The sequence below is a fragment of the Ceratotherium simum genome, chromosome 7, assembly GCF_057802395.1.
Source record: "Ceratotherium simum simum isolate JZ-2026a chromosome 7, ASM5780239v1, whole genome shotgun sequence".
Taxonomy (NCBI): domain Eukaryota; kingdom Metazoa; phylum Chordata; class Mammalia; order Perissodactyla; family Rhinocerotidae; genus Ceratotherium; species Ceratotherium simum.
Genome location: NC_141906.1, coordinates 55,360,610 through 55,377,939, shown reverse-complemented (window position 1 = coordinate 55,377,939; position 17,330 = coordinate 55,360,610). Strand labels below are relative to the sequence as shown.

The 17,330-nt window shown below is 33.7% G+C and overlaps 1 protein-coding gene across 2 annotated transcripts in view; it reads right to left on the bottom strand.

Moving 5' to 3' along the window:
• DYNC2H1 (dynein cytoplasmic 2 heavy chain 1) overlaps positions 1-17,330 on the bottom strand; it is a 293,258-nt gene that overhangs the window by 247,791 nt on the left and 28,137 nt on the right. For both annotated transcript variants that reach the window (XM_087433636.1, XM_004427391.3), the window contains exons 19-29: positions 15,104-15,219; positions 14,314-14,441; positions 11,019-11,168; positions 9,455-9,660; positions 8,358-8,513; positions 8,154-8,268; positions 7,188-7,358; positions 5,484-5,866; positions 3,535-3,667; positions 3,314-3,431; positions 1,350-1,462 (exon numbers count right to left, since the gene is read on the bottom strand). In XM_087433636.1, the coding sequence (XP_087289762.1) occupies positions 1,350-1,462; positions 3,314-3,431; positions 3,535-3,667; positions 5,484-5,866; positions 7,188-7,358; positions 8,154-8,268; positions 8,358-8,513; positions 9,455-9,660; positions 11,019-11,168; positions 14,314-14,441; positions 15,104-15,219 (1,789 nt within the window). The remainder of the gene's footprint in view (positions 1-1,349; positions 1,463-3,313; positions 3,432-3,534; positions 3,668-5,483; positions 5,867-7,187; positions 7,359-8,153; positions 8,269-8,357; positions 8,514-9,454; positions 9,661-11,018; positions 11,169-14,313; positions 14,442-15,103; positions 15,220-17,330) is intronic.

Sequence of the window (17,330 nt, the reverse complement as noted above, 5' to 3'; positions counted from 1 at the left end):
AATAATTATAACTGATAAAAATAGCAATGAATATTTATGAATCACTACTTAACTATAAAGACTGTATCATTTGTAATAAAATATAAGGAGAAAAACTACAATCTTAAATAGCTTTTCATCATTACTTAAACTCTAAGTTCTAGCGTTTTTTTTAGCACACTTTTTAGTATTAAAAATAGCATGAATCTTAGCCCAGCTCAAAAGCCACTGCGCTAAAGAGTGAGAACCTCTCAGTGCAAGGCAACAGGGATATCTGCTCTGCTAATCATTACAAGAGCTTCCAGAGCTCCAGCTTTCTCTTGCTGGCAAACCTGTTCTAGCCTAGCTGCTAAAAATTCATCTCTTCCTCTCCCTCTTCATCTGGTCCCAACAAAACTACAAGAAAGGAAAACAAAAACAACAAAACTTCACCAAACATGGGAGCTACTTAACAAACCTATGCTTCCAATCTCCTGATTTATGTACTTAACATCCAATAAAATGTTGAGGCCTAACCAGGAATAGACATTTAGCTAAGCTGTATAGATACATGCATGATAAGGCATAGGCCCTGACTTCCAATTGGAAGATAATTTTGGAACTTGAAAATTATAATTCAATGTGATGCAACCTATCGCTGTTTGATTTTTAGTTGCTGGAATACGCCTTTGATAGTTTACTTCCAGTCCTGTAGAACCAATTAATCAATAGTTGTTCCATAAATGCACTAGTTTCAAGCTTACTTGTTCACCTAAATTATCTTATATAGTTGATGTTTTAAAGAGAAAAAAGAACTAAAACTTATGAGTCCTTATGTTCCAAAAACTATATAGTACTTAAAGCCAGTTATCTCATTTAATTTTTTTTTTTTTTAATTTTTTGTTTATTGCAGTAACATTGGTTTATAACATTGTAAAAATTTCAGGTGTACATCATTGTACTTCTATTTCTGCATGGACTACATCATGTTCACCACCAAAATACTAATTACAACCCATCACCTCTCATTTAATTTTCATTAGAAAGTCTTTGCAACAGATAGTAAGATTCCCATTTTACAGACAAGAAAATTGAGATTCTGAGTCACAGAGTTAATAAGTTGTGGAGCTAAAATAAATATCCAAGTCTTTTTGACTCCAAAGCAAAGGCTCTTTTCATAATTACATGCTGCCTTCCAAAGACTAAAAATTCATATTCTCCTTAATATCAATCATTCTGAACCTAACAAAACAAATCATTTTTTTAAGATATGAGTTTCCTAAAAGGCCTAAATTAACCAACTTTACCCTACAAATTTACTAAATTATTTTTGATACAAAGTTCACATAGTTAATTCTTTTTATTTTCATACTTGAAAAAGAATTACTTACCTCTACATTGTCTGATAGAAGAACTTTATTTTTAAAAGGTACAACTTCTCCCTCTAAAGATTTCATTGCAGTTATATGTTTTGATTCCTCATCAAAGCACACACTGTTAATACCTATAATATAAAAGCAACAAGTTAGGGGCTGGCCCGGTGGCGTAGTGGTTAACTTTGCGTGTTCCACCTTGGCAGCCTGGGGTTCTCAGTTTTGGATCCCGGGCACGGACCTATGCACCGCTCATCAAGCCACGCTGTGATGGCATCCCGTATACAAAATAGAGGAAGATGGGCACAGACGTTAGCTCAGGGCTAATCTTCCTCAGCAAAAAGAGGAGGATTGGCAACAGATGTTAGCTCATGGCTGATTTCCCTCACCAAAATAAACAAAAAAGCAACAATTTAAATGCAAAAGGATTAAAGACAATTATTAGACATGATATATAGTTACCACATAATGTATAATACATACCCCATAATATATAACATAATCGAATTATATTAATTCTATTATGGAATGTAACAGAACAGCTTCTCATAACCAAAAACTGGAAACAACCCACATGCCCATCAACAGATGAATGGATAAACTGTGATATATTCAAATAATGGAATACTATTTGGCAACAGAAAGAAATAAAATATAGTTGTGGGTATCTTGAAAACATTATGATGAGCGAAAAAACCAAACACGAATGAGTGCTTAAGTATATGTACTGATGATTCCACTTACATGATATGAGACAAAAAAATAAGAGGAAAGGAGAGGGGCAAATAGGACTCCCCTTCCTTCAAATTTGCACATCATTTTATAGTATACAAAAAAAATTTTTTTTTTTTTGATCTTCAGAAAAACCCTATAAGTTATTGTTTCCAATTTAAAGAAGGAAACTAAATTTCACTGAGGTAAATTAATAACTGACCAATAAATAGGAGAGGTAGAGCTTGAATGCAAGCTTTCTGATTTCAAGAGCTCTTTCCACTACCTCCCACAGCCCAGATCAGTTACAGATACTCATAAGCACCCTAGCTTCAGATATACAATGGTTAGCAAATACTTATGTAAAGCACCAGAGATTAAATATTTTACTTTTCACAGGCCATACCGTCTCTGTGTCAACTACCCAACTCTGTGCTAGTAGCATGAAAGGAGCCATAGACAACAATGGGCATGGCTGTGTTCTAATAAAACTTTATTTAAAAAAAAAAACAGGCAGTGAGCCAGAATTGGCCCGTGGACCTATAGTTTGCTGATCCCTAATTACAAGTGAAGTGAAGAAAATGTTTTACCTCTTAAAGTTAATTTGAATAATGTAGCTCTTTTCCAACAAAGGAAATATTGTGAGAAAATAACAGTCATCACTATTTTTGTAGCAAACCAATTCTATATGCAATTACCCAACTAAAGTGATTCAACAACACTGAAGTATCAGCACTATTATTCTACACTTTTCACCAGGTAATCTCACCTATTCCCACAGCTTAATTATTATTTATACACAGATGACTCCCAATTTTACATTTCCATCCTAGGTCTCTCTATTGACTATAATTGCCTATTGAGTAGCTCCACCTGGATGTCTTTTAGAAGACCTTAAACTCAATAATGAAGGGGCATGCTCTCCTTCACTTCCCGGCCTCTGCAGAGCCTATTCCCTTGGCCCCTCCATCTTTATTCTAGCTAATACCTATATCTTCTTCAAATCTCACCTCAGATGTCACCTTCATGATGCCCCAAAACTGAGCCAAATGCCTTCATAGATGCAGCTGTAACACCATATACTTACGTCAATCATAGGAATTGTCATATATTATTTTTGTCAACTTACTAGCTTGTCTCTCCTACTAAAGTATAAGTTTTTTGAGTGTATGACCTGTATTTTATTCAATAGTCTACTTAAGAACCTAACGTTATACCTGGCAGAGAGCTGAAACTCAATAAATATCTGTTGAATAAATGTTGACTCTTACCAGCAAACAGCTTCTTAAGGTGAGACTGAATCACTGATGGGTTAGTAGACTGGCCCAGTACTTCTAATAAGTCATCATCACCAATAAAATAAAATCTTGGGAATGCCGAGCGTTTTTCCTAATAAAAATTAAAACAAAAATAATAGGCTTCTCTTTTCAAATAATTAAGATATTAAAGTATTTTATAATTTATTATATAAAGATTTTTTTAAAAAACATGCCTCTAGAAATTCATTTAATGATTTCTGACATCTTTGAAGCTGATCAAGTATTGTTAGTAGAGAATTTCTGATTCCTGCATGAGTAGTTAACCTTGTGACTCTATTGTCTTTCTTGATGTCAGTCATTATTGATCTACAGAAGAAAAAAAAGTTATTTTCACATCTATTTTACCAGTTTTTGGCTGAAAGAGAGATATCGAGACATTTAATTTTTTCACCTGCTTAATACAAACTAAAGGTAACACCATTATAATAGAAATACATCATTAGGCTTCCAATAAGTAACACTAAAAATTAGTAATAGCCCATTACCATTTTTAACCTCCCATATTGCAAATTCTCTTATTTCATTCATCCACTAAACAAATATTAAGCCCTACCTCATAGAGATAACAATCTAGTGACAAAGAAAGATATTAAATAATTTCTCAAAATATTTAAATAAAATTATGACAAATGCTAAGAAGGAAAAGTACCAGGTATTGTTAAAGTGACCAACAGGGCAACCTCTAACCTATGACTTCTTTGAGGAAGTAATTTAAGCTGAGATGTAAATGATGAATAAAAAGAAAAAAATCAGTGAGTGGGAGGGAAACAGTTTCTAGCAAAGATCCTGGGAAAGAGCTTGGTATGCTTGAGAAATTTAAGGGGAGAATCACTAAAGCAAAAGAGGAGAGTAGCACAAGAAAAGGTTGAGAAATGAGCAAGGAGCAGATCACATTTTATCCTTAGAGCAATGCGAAAACATTTTAAAGTTTTACTTAAAAGAATAAAGGAAAGGGGCTGGCCCCATGGCGTAGCAGTTAAGTTTGGCATGTTCCGCTTCAGCGGCCCAAGTTCACGGGTTCGGATCCAGGGCGCAGACCTATACCACTCATCAGATTGGCACAGATGTCAGCTCAGGGCTAATCTTCCTTAAGCAAAAAATGAGGAAGATTGGCAACAGATGTTAGCTCAGAGCTACTCTTCCTCAGCAAAAAATAAATAAATAAATAAAGGAAAGAAGTGATAAAACTTCATTTTTAAAATATTACTCTAGCTGTTCTGTAAAAAACTTACTGGAGAAGACAAGAATAAGTCCAAAGATTAGGCAGTAGTTCAAGTGAGTGATGACGAAAGTACTTTAGAATAAAACGAAAGAAATAGAGGTATAAAGGATATATTAAAATAGATTAAAGTAGGTTAGAGTCAACAAAATTTGGTAATTGAATGGATTTGGAAGTGGAGGGGAAGGTCAACAATATCCATTACATGAAAAGATTTGTGGGAGAGGGATTGGGATAAACTCATGAATTTAGTTTTGACATCTTCAGAATGTTTAGTACATTTTGAGCTCAAATAAGAAATATGGGCTCCATATATAAGTTGAAGAACCCTCAGCAAATAGAAGAGAATTGATGCTGAGAGTGGTTAAGATCACCTAAAGAGAGTGAGAAAAGAACCTAAGGATGAAACCTGGAGAATGTCTATATCTGAATGTTTAGAGAGGGCTAAGGGCTAGGAATAGACCCAGAGAGAAAGGCAGAAAACCAGAAGAAGAAAGCATCAAAGAAACCAAGGGTAGAGACTTTCCAAGAAAGAAGGAATGTTCAACTCGATTAAATACTAGTCAGAGAGAAAGCAAAATGAGGAATGAAAAATGCCCATTGAACTTACAACAGAAAAGTAACTGGTGACTTTAGGAAATATTAGGCATATAATAGTAATATAATTATTACTATTATACTATAGTATTAATATTAGGTAGAATGGTGAGACACAAACCAGACCAAAATGGTTCAGAAAGTAAATGGCTGAATGAGAGAAAACAGCTTCTCAGAAGGATCCAGTAGAGAAAGAGGTTGAAGACATAAATGAAACTAATGACAAATAATTAGGTTGTATTAAGCCCACCTCACAATAGGAATAAAAAACTGCCAGGTGTATATGTTTTACATCGTTCTACTGACCTAAAATCTTCATCAACTCTGTTGAAGCGTGTCTGTTCTTTTGGCAATGCTCCACGGCCAAAAATGGGTTCCAAATACACCCACTTTCTCTGAATATGGTTTAAATTCTGTAGGTACTCATCTAACTCTGCAAGTTTTCTTTCCCAAATTGACACTTTATCTTCAAATCCTTTATAATAAGGAGAATCCTTTAAGGATTGAAGAAGGCATCTATTATCTCCAACTTGATTTACTATATCTTTCCAGTCTTTAATCAGCTTGATAGTTCGACTTTGGCTGTCTTCATAATCAATCAATGTAAATACTGCTCCAACTCCCCAAAGATCAAGTTCACGTAAAGCTTCTCTGATTGTAACTTCACCTTGTGCCCGACTATTTAAATCCTATTTAAAACAAAACATCCATATTTATTATTTTAACATTAATTATCATATAAATTATAAGATATCCATTTTATAAGAAAGTATATTTTTATTTGGCTTTTCACCATAAAGCAAAAAAAAATAAAGTAAGTGGATATATTTTACATGCAACCCAAGATAATTACTGGCTAATGTATCAAAGGGATATCAGATACTAAGTATGCAGGTCCACACGGTCAAAGTAAACACAAAGTTTTGCCTTATGCTTTTTACTTCTAAAAGAGAAAAACAGAAAATTCAAGCATCCGTCAGAAAACACAAAAATAGCCTGGCTTATTTAAGACTTTGCAGACCACAAAAATTTTATTGTAACTTAAATGTAAGTTCTGATTCATCTAAAGTGACTAACAGTCAACCAGAGTTACCTCCTACAGCAGTCATGCTTTATAACCTTATGATTATCTAAATATGCTCCAGGATTATCAACAAACATAAGAGTATACATATTAGATAGGAAATAGAACAATTCGACATCAGGAGTCCTTTTATTTTTACACTGATAGGCAGAACACAACATAGAAAGTCTGCCACTTATGATAGAAGTGTGTAAGTTTTAATCTTACTTGAGACCATTCCTAAACCTGATTAGCAAATCAGTTCTTAGTTTAGCTCTCTGGATTTTTCTATCCCTTAGCTTCTATTTATAATATACCCCATAATTTTAAATGCATTTTATGTAAAATGATTTTTATTTGTTTGCTTTTTGATTAAAGCTGACTCCTTTCTTAAAGCAAGACTTTTTTTTTTTTTTTTTTAATTTTTTGTTTATTGCAGTAACATTGGTTTATAGCATTGTAAAAGTTTCAGGTGTACATCATTGTACTTCTATTTCTGCATAGATTACATCATGTTCACCACCAAAATACTAATTACAACCCACCACCACACACATGTACCGAATTATCCCTTTCACCCTCCTCCCTCCCCCCTTCCCCTCTGGTAACCACCAATCCAATCTCTGTCCCTATGTGTTTATTTATTGTTGTTATTATCTACTACTTAATGAAGGAAATCATACGGTATTTGAGGGTATAATGCAAAGTGAAATAAGACATTTTTTTATTTCATATTTTTTCTCTCTCTCAAGGAAGGGGTTTATATTGTGTCATATTCCCAGATGCAGATGTATTACTAATGAAAGAATAATGGAATAACAGAACATTGTCACTACTTTAAGGGAAGAAAAAACTTTAACCTGCCATTTTATTTACATAAAATACGAGACAAAATCATATGTTAACAAAGGTCAGATTTATGAGATATTTATAAAAGTGATACCTACTTTAAGGTCTGAAGCTTTGGCAACAATTGTATCAGCTACTCTAAGCAGATCACCAAACAATAATTTCTCTAGACTAGTCCCCCTAGGAAGGCCAAGTAGACGAAAAAGGTCAAGCCAGTGATCTGGAGAAAGATGTTCCCCTCTCACATATTTCAAGACAGGAATTGTGGTCTGTTAAAAAAGAAGAAAAAAAGACATATGTACACACATATACATATATTAGCAAAATGCAAATTATTATTTACTTTTATGATAAAGTAAAAATTCTAATTACTATAGTTATAAAAATTGTAATTACTCCATTATCTTAATTGACAATTTTGAAGTCAAATCCTTAAACAGAATTGTATAAAACTTTTTATTAAACATTGCTGTGGATACATGCAAATTCCCCTTTGTAGCTTAAGACATTTTAAAACATGACCTAAAATATTCCTATTTTTATGATTTGAGGATACGACCTATATCCTAAATACGTAAAATGACCCACATCCTAAATTGCACTAGGATGTATAAATACTCCAATTTGTAACTTTAACCATAAATTGCTTACTTATAACTTCTTTCAAATTGGTACTAAAACACATCAATAATTTCTATGGTTTATTCTACATTTTCTATTTTTTTCATGTAATGGAATCATTAAAAAACACATAAACTAAAATTATAGTTCAGTCACTACATAATAAAAAGATAGATGAAAGCTCCAAACATCATTTTTAAACAGTAGAATAAGAAAAACTGGGGCTGGCCCTGTGGCTTGGTGGTTAAGTGCGCGCGCTGCAATGCTGGTGGCCCGGGTTCGGATCCCGGGTGTGCATCGAGGCACCACTTCTCCGTCCATCCTGAGGCCGAGTCCCACATACAGCAACTATAAGGATGTGCAGCTATGACATACAACTATCTACTGGGGCTTTGGGGGGAAAAAATAAAATAAATAAAAAAAAAAAAAAAAAACTATCTTACTTTATATCTGTCAACTTCTGATTGTAATTTCACTGTCATTACTGAATGTTCTTCAATCTTCCTTAACCTGTCATGCCAATTCATCAAAAATTCCTCAAACAGATATGTCTTAGTCCTGTAAAATACCAGAAACATACCTTAAAACTTACATTCCAAAAAATACTACCAAACTATAAGAATCCAAATATTGTTTATGAATCAGACCTAAAAGTAATCCAATCTTCATTGGCCATTTCCTGAAATCCTTGCTGAAATTCTTCATAAAGGGCCCAAATTTGTGCACAGCTCTCAATATCTTTCGAGATGCTATACGCCAAAGAGAAGTTGGGCTCTTCTAGTCCAAAATGATGGCAATCATCACTATAGAAAAAAATAGTGAAAAATCCTTAGATTTAAAAAAAAAGAAAAACTGTGAAACATCAATGTTACTTAACTGCATTCTGTGTGTGTGTGTGTGTGTGTGTGTGTGTGTGTGTATGTGTATTTGATAGTGGAGGTACACAGCGGGGACTATCCTACTTTACATGAGAATTTTACTTTACTTAGGTATGGGTTCTTTTAAATTCATTAATATGCATTTTTTACAAAGGGGTCAAAGTAGAGCTGGTAATATATAAATATATTTTATGTACACTATATATCATATAATATATATAAATATTCAGAATTGTATAAATTTATGGATTAATCTGAGAAGATAATATTCTCAGTTGAAAGAGTTAGCTTCTAGAATACAAGATATCTTTCAAGGAACTAGTGTAATGCCATTTAATAACTGTGGTACAGAAACCTCCACTCACCTATGTAGACAATTACTTTATGGCTGCATTTACCTAAACAGACCAAACCTAAAACAATGCTCAATTTTAATACTTTGCATCACTATAACATAAAACAACAAATTTTTTTGAAACCCTTTTTATTATTTTGCTAAGTTCATTTTTTTCTCAGAGGCTCTGACAGTAATTTTCCATTAATTTTATATATTCCATTTTTAAATACAATGAGATCACAGAAAGCAAGTATTCCAACTCCCTAATTTAACTTTTCAGTAAATTTAATTTTCTATTCTATTTCTAGGCCTAACCAGAAATTTGCTTTTTTCTTAATATCCTTATATAATCTTACCACAACTCCTAAGAAAACAGTAGCATGACCATTTATTATTGGTATTTTTAAAGCATTAAGTTCATAAGGGAAGACATTAAGATAACAGATATTAGAAAATTACTAACTTAGTACATGAATACAAAACATTTTTTTTCAAAATGAACACTACCAGTTTTAAAGAAAAAACATACACCAGCTTTTTTCTTATGACTTCAAGATCATCAAACTCAATTTTTTTCTCTTTTATTGACTTTGCACTTTTATCAAGGGTATTTTGCTGGCCAGTTTCAATAACATCATCACCAGGCTTTAACTGGTCCCAACGAGCTTTAAATTTTTCCAATTCTTGATAATAAATCTGAAGACGTGATTTCACATTTCCTTTCATCACTTCAATCTGGAAGTGAATAAAGTTTATATAATTTAATTCAGAGTAAAATCTCACTTTATTTTCACATTTTTATTTCCAACATTTTCTACTTAAAAGTGAAAAAATATCAATACTAACTTTTCAAGATTGTTTTTAATTATTGATTTCCAGAGCAATAAAATAATTCAAAAACATAAAATTAGACCATAAATTTACAATAACGAGATAATCCACAAACATCATCAAGAAGTCATTCATGTGATTAACAGCACCCACCACAACTATCCACAAAGTTGATGTGGAAAAAAAAACATCTGTTCCACGACTGCCAGTCGTTCTACCTGAGTATACAATTGCTTAATTTTAAGGAGGGCATTTCCCAGTCTCCCATGCAGCTGAAAGCCATAAGACTAAGTTCTGGTCAATGGGACACAAGTGCAATAGATATGTGCAACTTCCAGGTTGTATCCTTAAAATACACCATACATAGTCAGTAAATAAACTCATTCATAAGAAACACTGAAGGGGCCGACCAGGTGGCTCAAGCGGTTAAGTGCAGGCACTCTGCTGCAGCGGCCCTGGGGTTCACCAGTTTGGATCCCGGCACGCACCAACGCACCACTTGTCAAGTCGTGCTGTGGTGGCATCCCATATAAAGTGGGGGAAGATGGGCACGGATGCTAGCCCAGGGCCAGTCTTCCTCAGCAAAAAGAGGAGGATTGACAGATGTTAGCTCAGGGCCGATTTTCCTCACACACACAAAAAATTATCAAAAAAAAAAAACCCAAAAATAACGTATGTAACATTATTTTCAGTGTTTCTTTTTTTTTTTTTTTTTTTGCTGAGGAAGAATCAACCTGAGCTAAGATCTGTTGCAAATCTTCCTCTATTTTTTTTTCCCCCTTTTGTTTTTCTTTGTGAGGAAGATCAGCCCTGGGCTAGCATCTGTGCCCATCTTCCTCCACTTTACATGGGACGCTGCCACAGCACGGCTTGACAAGCGGTGCGTCGGTCCGCACCCGGGATCCAAACACCAGGCTGCCCCAGCGTAACGCGTGCACTTAACTGCTATGCCACTGGGCCAGCCCCAAATCTTCCTCTATTTTGTATGTGGGCCACCACCACAGTGTGGCCACCAATCAGTAGTGTAGGTCCGCGCCCAGGGAACCAAACCCAGGCCACCCAAGTGGAGTGCACCAAACTTAACCACCAGGCCACTGGGGCTGGCCCTAAAATGTTTTACTATATAGAAGTACTGAGGTCAAATTCATCAGCAATATAAAATTCTTATAAACCTGAGCTATAACGGAATAAAGATAAACAAGAAATCTTAAGTGAGAAAAAATGAAGTTTTCATTTTAACAAAATGACTAAAAGGTTCTTACCTGATCTTTAATCATAAGCTGGTGACTTTCCATCATCAACTCAAATTTATCCCACTTAGCTTTCAGATTACTAATTGTTTCTAAACCTCCACCTGCCACAGTTCGTAAAAGTCTATTTTTACCTTCAGCTTCTTGAAATAAGGGCAAAATCTAAAGGTTAAAAAAAATAATGTGAAAAATAACCTATTTTATAAAATTTCTTAAGATTCCATTTCTTTTAATTTTTGTTTCATGATTTGTTTTAAAAATCAAGATTTTTACTTTTAAATAATTTGTTAATTCCTGGATACAAATTTTCTAATGCTTATCTATTATTATATACAAACTGAGCTAAGGCACTCTAACAGCAGAAGTTGAAAAGGACAATACAAGTGGTAACATGAGACTGAATGAAACCAAGAATCCATAAAGACAATACTCTAGCTGTTCAAAGTAAAGTTCTTTTTATAAATGTTCCACACATAAGAAAATACTAAAGAGGCTTCTAAAAGAACTAAGATTAGTGATCATCTAAGAGCCTAAGTTCAATAAATTATCCTACTTAATGCAGAAGGGAAAATCATAAAAAAAGGAACTTAAGAAACAGACAACTAAAGAAGTAAAATCAAGCTCTTGCATTCAGTTTCTACTTAAATACCCTGAGTCATGTACAGTCAGCAGTTTGTTAAACATCTGGGTGTAGGTGAATAGGTGCTAAACTGCTTGAACTGCTTCTAAGCCTTTTAAAGCACTGTAAAACAACAGTGACCTATAGATTAACACCTGTACTCTTACTATTCAACAAAGCGATAAATCCACAGAAAGATTTTTTAAAACCACTGTGCATACACAATAGACAAAAAAAAAAATTCAAATTTATCTCAATGACCAACTTTTGCAATCCCTGGACAGAATCAGTGCCATCTGAGAAACAGAAAACCAATGGACAAAGAAGCCATGTTGTACTAGGAAAATCAGTAAGAAAAGAGCAAAAGTAGAGTAGGATTCTAATTTCCTACAGGAGAACAGACTTAGGTTAACCTATAAAGATATTATAACAGTTTCCTAGACTACTTGCCTCCATTCCTACTCCTTCAAATCCACAAACCAACAGAGAGAGACATATCAAAACACAATTCTATATCTTGCTGCTAAAACCCAGCAACAACTCCCCAGTGTCCACAGAATCAAGCCTAAGAACCTTAACATGGCTCACATGACCTAGATTCTGCCTAGCTCTTTATACCATCTCTTGCCACTTCCTGCCTCACATGTTGTTCCCAGCATACACCATCTATATCTCTTTTCTTGGTTTTTGTGATGATATACTTCATGTCTTTCTTCCCACTTCATTCTCAATTTCTTTTGCTGCCTCCTCCTAGGCTTGATCTCTTAAATTTTGGACTGCTCCTACCTGGTCCTATACCTTCTACAGTTTGCTATCAACCAGACAGTTTAGTCCACTCCCATGGCTTTAAATATCGTGGATATAAAGATGACTTCCAAATTTATATCTCTAATCTTTACCTTTACTTTAAATTCCATATTCCTCATTCAACTTCTACCTGACATATCAATCCCCACCACTGCCAATCTCCAAACACCTTCCTCCTCCAGTCATCCTCACCTCAGTAAACGGTACCATTAGCCTCCAAGCTGCTCAAGCCAAAAACCTAGGAGATATGGTTATTTCTCTTTCTCTAAACCCCTCTACCTAACGCATCAGAAGATCTTCTTGGTTCTAACGTTAAAATCTGTCAATTTCTCTAGTTCTGTTCATCTCCTCTGCTACTACATGGTACAAGCTTCTATCATCTCTTGTCTACCAACTGCAATATCCTACTAACTGGACTCTCTGCTACTTTTGTCTCACTCCAATCCACTCTCTACAGAGCAGCGCGAGTAATCACTTCAAAACATAAACCACATTGTGTCACTCGCCTGCTTAAATCCCTCTAAGGACTTTATATATTACACTGAGAAAAAAATCCCCCAACTCCTTATGATTGTCTAAAAGCATCTTCATAATCTGGCCCTTGCCTATGTCTCCAATTTCACCTCATACCATTTTCTTCCTTGAATACTATGGCTTTCTTGATAACTTTCTTGACAATATTCACATCTCTCTTCCTTGAACATACCAAGCTTCTCCTCTACCTTAAGATCTTTGTATTTGCTGTTCATTCTGCTTAGAATGATCTCCCCCAAATCTCAGAATGGTTGGCTCCTTATCTTTCATGTCTCAGTTCATATGCCAACTCTCTGAGGTCTCCCATGATTACCCACCCTATGTAACATCGCGCACTTGAGCATGCTGTTGTCTCACTTCTCTAGCTCCTCTTGCTCCTCTTACTTTCTCTCTCTCTCTCTCACACTCTCACACTCACACACACACACACAGGCACACGAATGCATTCTACGAGAACAGAGCACATTTGCAGCTGCAACTCCAATTCCTGGCACAATGCCCAGAATATATCAGGTGATCTATAAATATCTTTCACATAAATAAATGAATGAATGCCTCTGTGCTTTAGCTAACCGCCACAGCTCAAAATGCCCTTCCTTCTTTAGTTGCTTCCTTCTACTAGACAAATACCTTATTTTATTTGCCTTTAAACCCTCTTTATACCTTCAAGCCTACCATATAAAAAGTCTGTAATTCCTTCCACCATGAAGGTATATTATTTCACTCATGTTTAACTCTCAATAATTTTAAGTCTATCACATAGTAGAAATACAAAAGTTTGCATTCTGATTTGAATTATTTCTGCTTCTTCCTCGAAACATAACTAAAATCATCCACAATATGTTTTATAAAATTTTGGCTTGCTTATTCTGGGCTCTAGCCTTCTGGATACTGTTTTTAGGAATCTTGACCACTCTTTCATCTTTGTCTCTAATTATGAGCGCCTCCATCAAACGTGAGTGTCTGTGAGTGTGTGTCTGTGTGTGTGTGTGTGTGTGTGTGTGTGTGTGTATTCTTAATTCAGCTCTAACTTCATATTTTAGTATCCTAAAATTACAACCTCAGAAGTAACAGCATGAATTATTTAAATTCAGTCTTATTCTACTACACCACGTCATAAACCAGACTGAAAATACTTCTGAAAACAATAATAAGCATTATTGTTACTGTTTCATTAAACCAACATAACATCATGAGTCCAATCATTAGCTAACCAATTGGACCAGATTATATGGACTTCATTATAATATTGAAGTTATATGATACTTCTAAATAGTTACATAAAATTGCCTAATTTAAACATCTCCAGTACATTAAAAACAAATAACTTTACTTTGTGATTCTCACCTCTGGTTTCCGTTCTTGTAGCTTACTATACTGTAAATTAGCATCAGCTATCTCTTCCACAGACTGGGGTATAATTGTTAAGACTTCCATAGCCTCAGTAACAAATGTATCAATTTCATGTAAATGAGCTGAATAGGTAACAGTGAAATATAAGAAATGTTATTATTACCACCAAAAATATTCAACTACATAATTTCTAAATCAAGGAGTGTTAGAAGTAATCACTACATGAAATATGTTAAATCCTAAATTATTACTTGCTTTCATACAAGAGAATTTCAAAATGTGGAATAAGCAAAGAAACTTCTTCTCATTAAAGTTTAGCTGTTTCACACTGCACTAAAATTTTGAGTATAAAGTTAAAATGTACTCATTCTTAGTAAACTTTAGTCAAAATTGGGAACTTCTCAGTCTTTAAAATAATATGCTATTATTATATCCATCTCAATTTAAAGGAAAAAAGAAACAGTGTGGTATTTTGGAAAATAGTAGTCGTCTGAAGAGATAAGGAGAAATACATTATACCAGAATTACCTACCTTTCTCAGTAACATATGCAACAAACTGACAGTAGCTCAGACTGTAAATAATAAAAATCCCTTCAATTTTTAGACCTCTTAGGAGTTGAACATGGACTTGCCTACTTTATTAAAATTATCATTTGAAGCACATTTTATTTCATAATACTTTCTAGATCAGTTTTGATTTTACTCCTCATTGGGATTCACATTTCATAACTATCAAAGCACATGCCTTTACATATAAAAATAAAAATGAAAATGTGTCTTTACCCTGGATGGACTTCCTCAAAGAAAGAACAAGCATGTCAAATAACTTCTGGATGAGATCATCAATCACAGTCTTCACAGGGTTACAATTAATATTTAAACAATCTACCTTGACAGCACTGAAAAATGCCAATGGACATATTTTGACATGAAAAAAACTAATTAGAGGAAAAGAGTCTCATTCTAATATTATGATTTTGTGTTTACATTTTAAAAAGTAACTCAAAAGTATTAATGTTATCTTTAAGCACATTTAGATTTAGCAAAAATGCCTTATATGCACTATTATGAAGTTTTTCATTAAACAACGTTTTTGTTATAATACTATAGTTTTTAATCATCGAATGTATCAGTTTAAAAAAAAGCAGCACATTATGAATTACTAAAGCATCAACATAAATATATTTACAAACTTTACTGTCACAGCATGTAATATACTTATTTAAACATTTATAAAATGAAATCGCTATCCTGCAGTCAAAGTACAAACAACAACGAGAAGGGAAAGAAAATAAAGACAGAAAGTGAATACGGATTATTAAGGCACTAAGACAATAAAACAATAAGATACCATTTTATACCTATGAAATTGACAAAAATGTAATGAATTGTTAATTCATATCTTCAATTGTGTTGGGAAACAGAGAACTCTCAGAATTGTTGGTGAGAGTATAAAATAATGCAACTTTTGTGAAGAGCAATGTAGCAATATATATCAATTTTAAAACAGGCATATCTTTTGTCTTAATAACTTCACCTTTAGAATTTACCTTAAAATTTTTTCTTTTTTTTGGTGAAGAAGATTAGCCCTGAACTAACATCTGTTGTTAATCCTCCTCTTGTTGCTGAGGAAGATTAGCCCTGGGCTAACACCCGTGCCCATCTTCCTCTACTTTATATGTGGGACGCCTGCCACAGAATGGTTTGATAAGCAGTGTGTAGGTCTGCACCTGCAAACCATGGGCCAACAAAGCAGAGTGCGTGAACTTAACCACTATGCCACTTGGCCAGCCTTAAAAAATTTTTATATACAAGTATCTTCACCAAAGTATTAATTATAGTAGTGAAAAATGAGAAACAAGCTAGATGCAGGAATGGCAAAATAAATTATTTTATATCCATACAATTAAAAATCACATTTTTGAGGTCTAAGTAATAACATGGCGAAATACTAATGAAATAGTGTTAAATAAAAAAAGGATACAGTACAATCCAAATTTTGTAAGTATATGTCCAAAACATCAAATATTAACAGCAATTGTCATTGTACTTTTCTATACTTTAAAAAATTTATAACATGAATACAGTATTTTAATAATCAGAAGAAAGGCATTATTTTTAAGAACACTAATTCTTTGTATGGTACCCTTAAATGCAAAGTGTAATGTTCTAAGCAAACAGAGGTTGAACCAGACTCGTTCATCTGAGGAAAATCTCATATTTATCTTAAATTATACAAAATTAAAAAAAAAAAGTCTGGAAATTTTGGTCACAAAGATTATTTAGAAACCTATTTGCCCTTTTTAAGGCATAAAACCAGGTGATACTCTTAGAAAGCAAGCTATATGTGTTCAATACTCAGTTTTATTATAAAAATATAATTTTTCTCTTAAGGCTTTATTTATTTATTCTCACTCACTAACTGGAGAGGTTTAAAGCCAGTTCTTAACCACCAAAACATATAAGAGCCAACTTGCCTGATATATGAAGTTATATGATTTTTGAAATCCTGACACACAAAGTGTCAAGATTTCTAATACTTGATACATGAAGAGACATAATTTGGTAAACCTAAAAAATTACATTATACCATATTTTGCTGATGAATTAACATAAAGTGATATGATTACAGCAGAGTTGTACTCACTGACTACAGAATACTGTAGAGAAGACTAACTTTCACCTTTCACATGAAAATATTGATAACATGCAACTAAGGCTCCATTCAGCCATAGACAAAACAGGATGGCCATAGACAGCCTACCCAAAAATTATATCCTTACAACAGTATCTGAAATACATCCTTAGAATATGGTTTTTCTAATCTTACAGTATATTTCCAAAAAGTATCCATAAAATAAATATCTGTGTATGTATGTGTATATTACCTTAGGTGAATACATGTTAATCTATTAGCAAGAAATAGCAAAATGGAAAATGGAATGTGAGACATGCATTCTTTCTGTTTTGTTTAGCTTTGGCAGGGAAGCATAAATAGGAAAACTGTCCA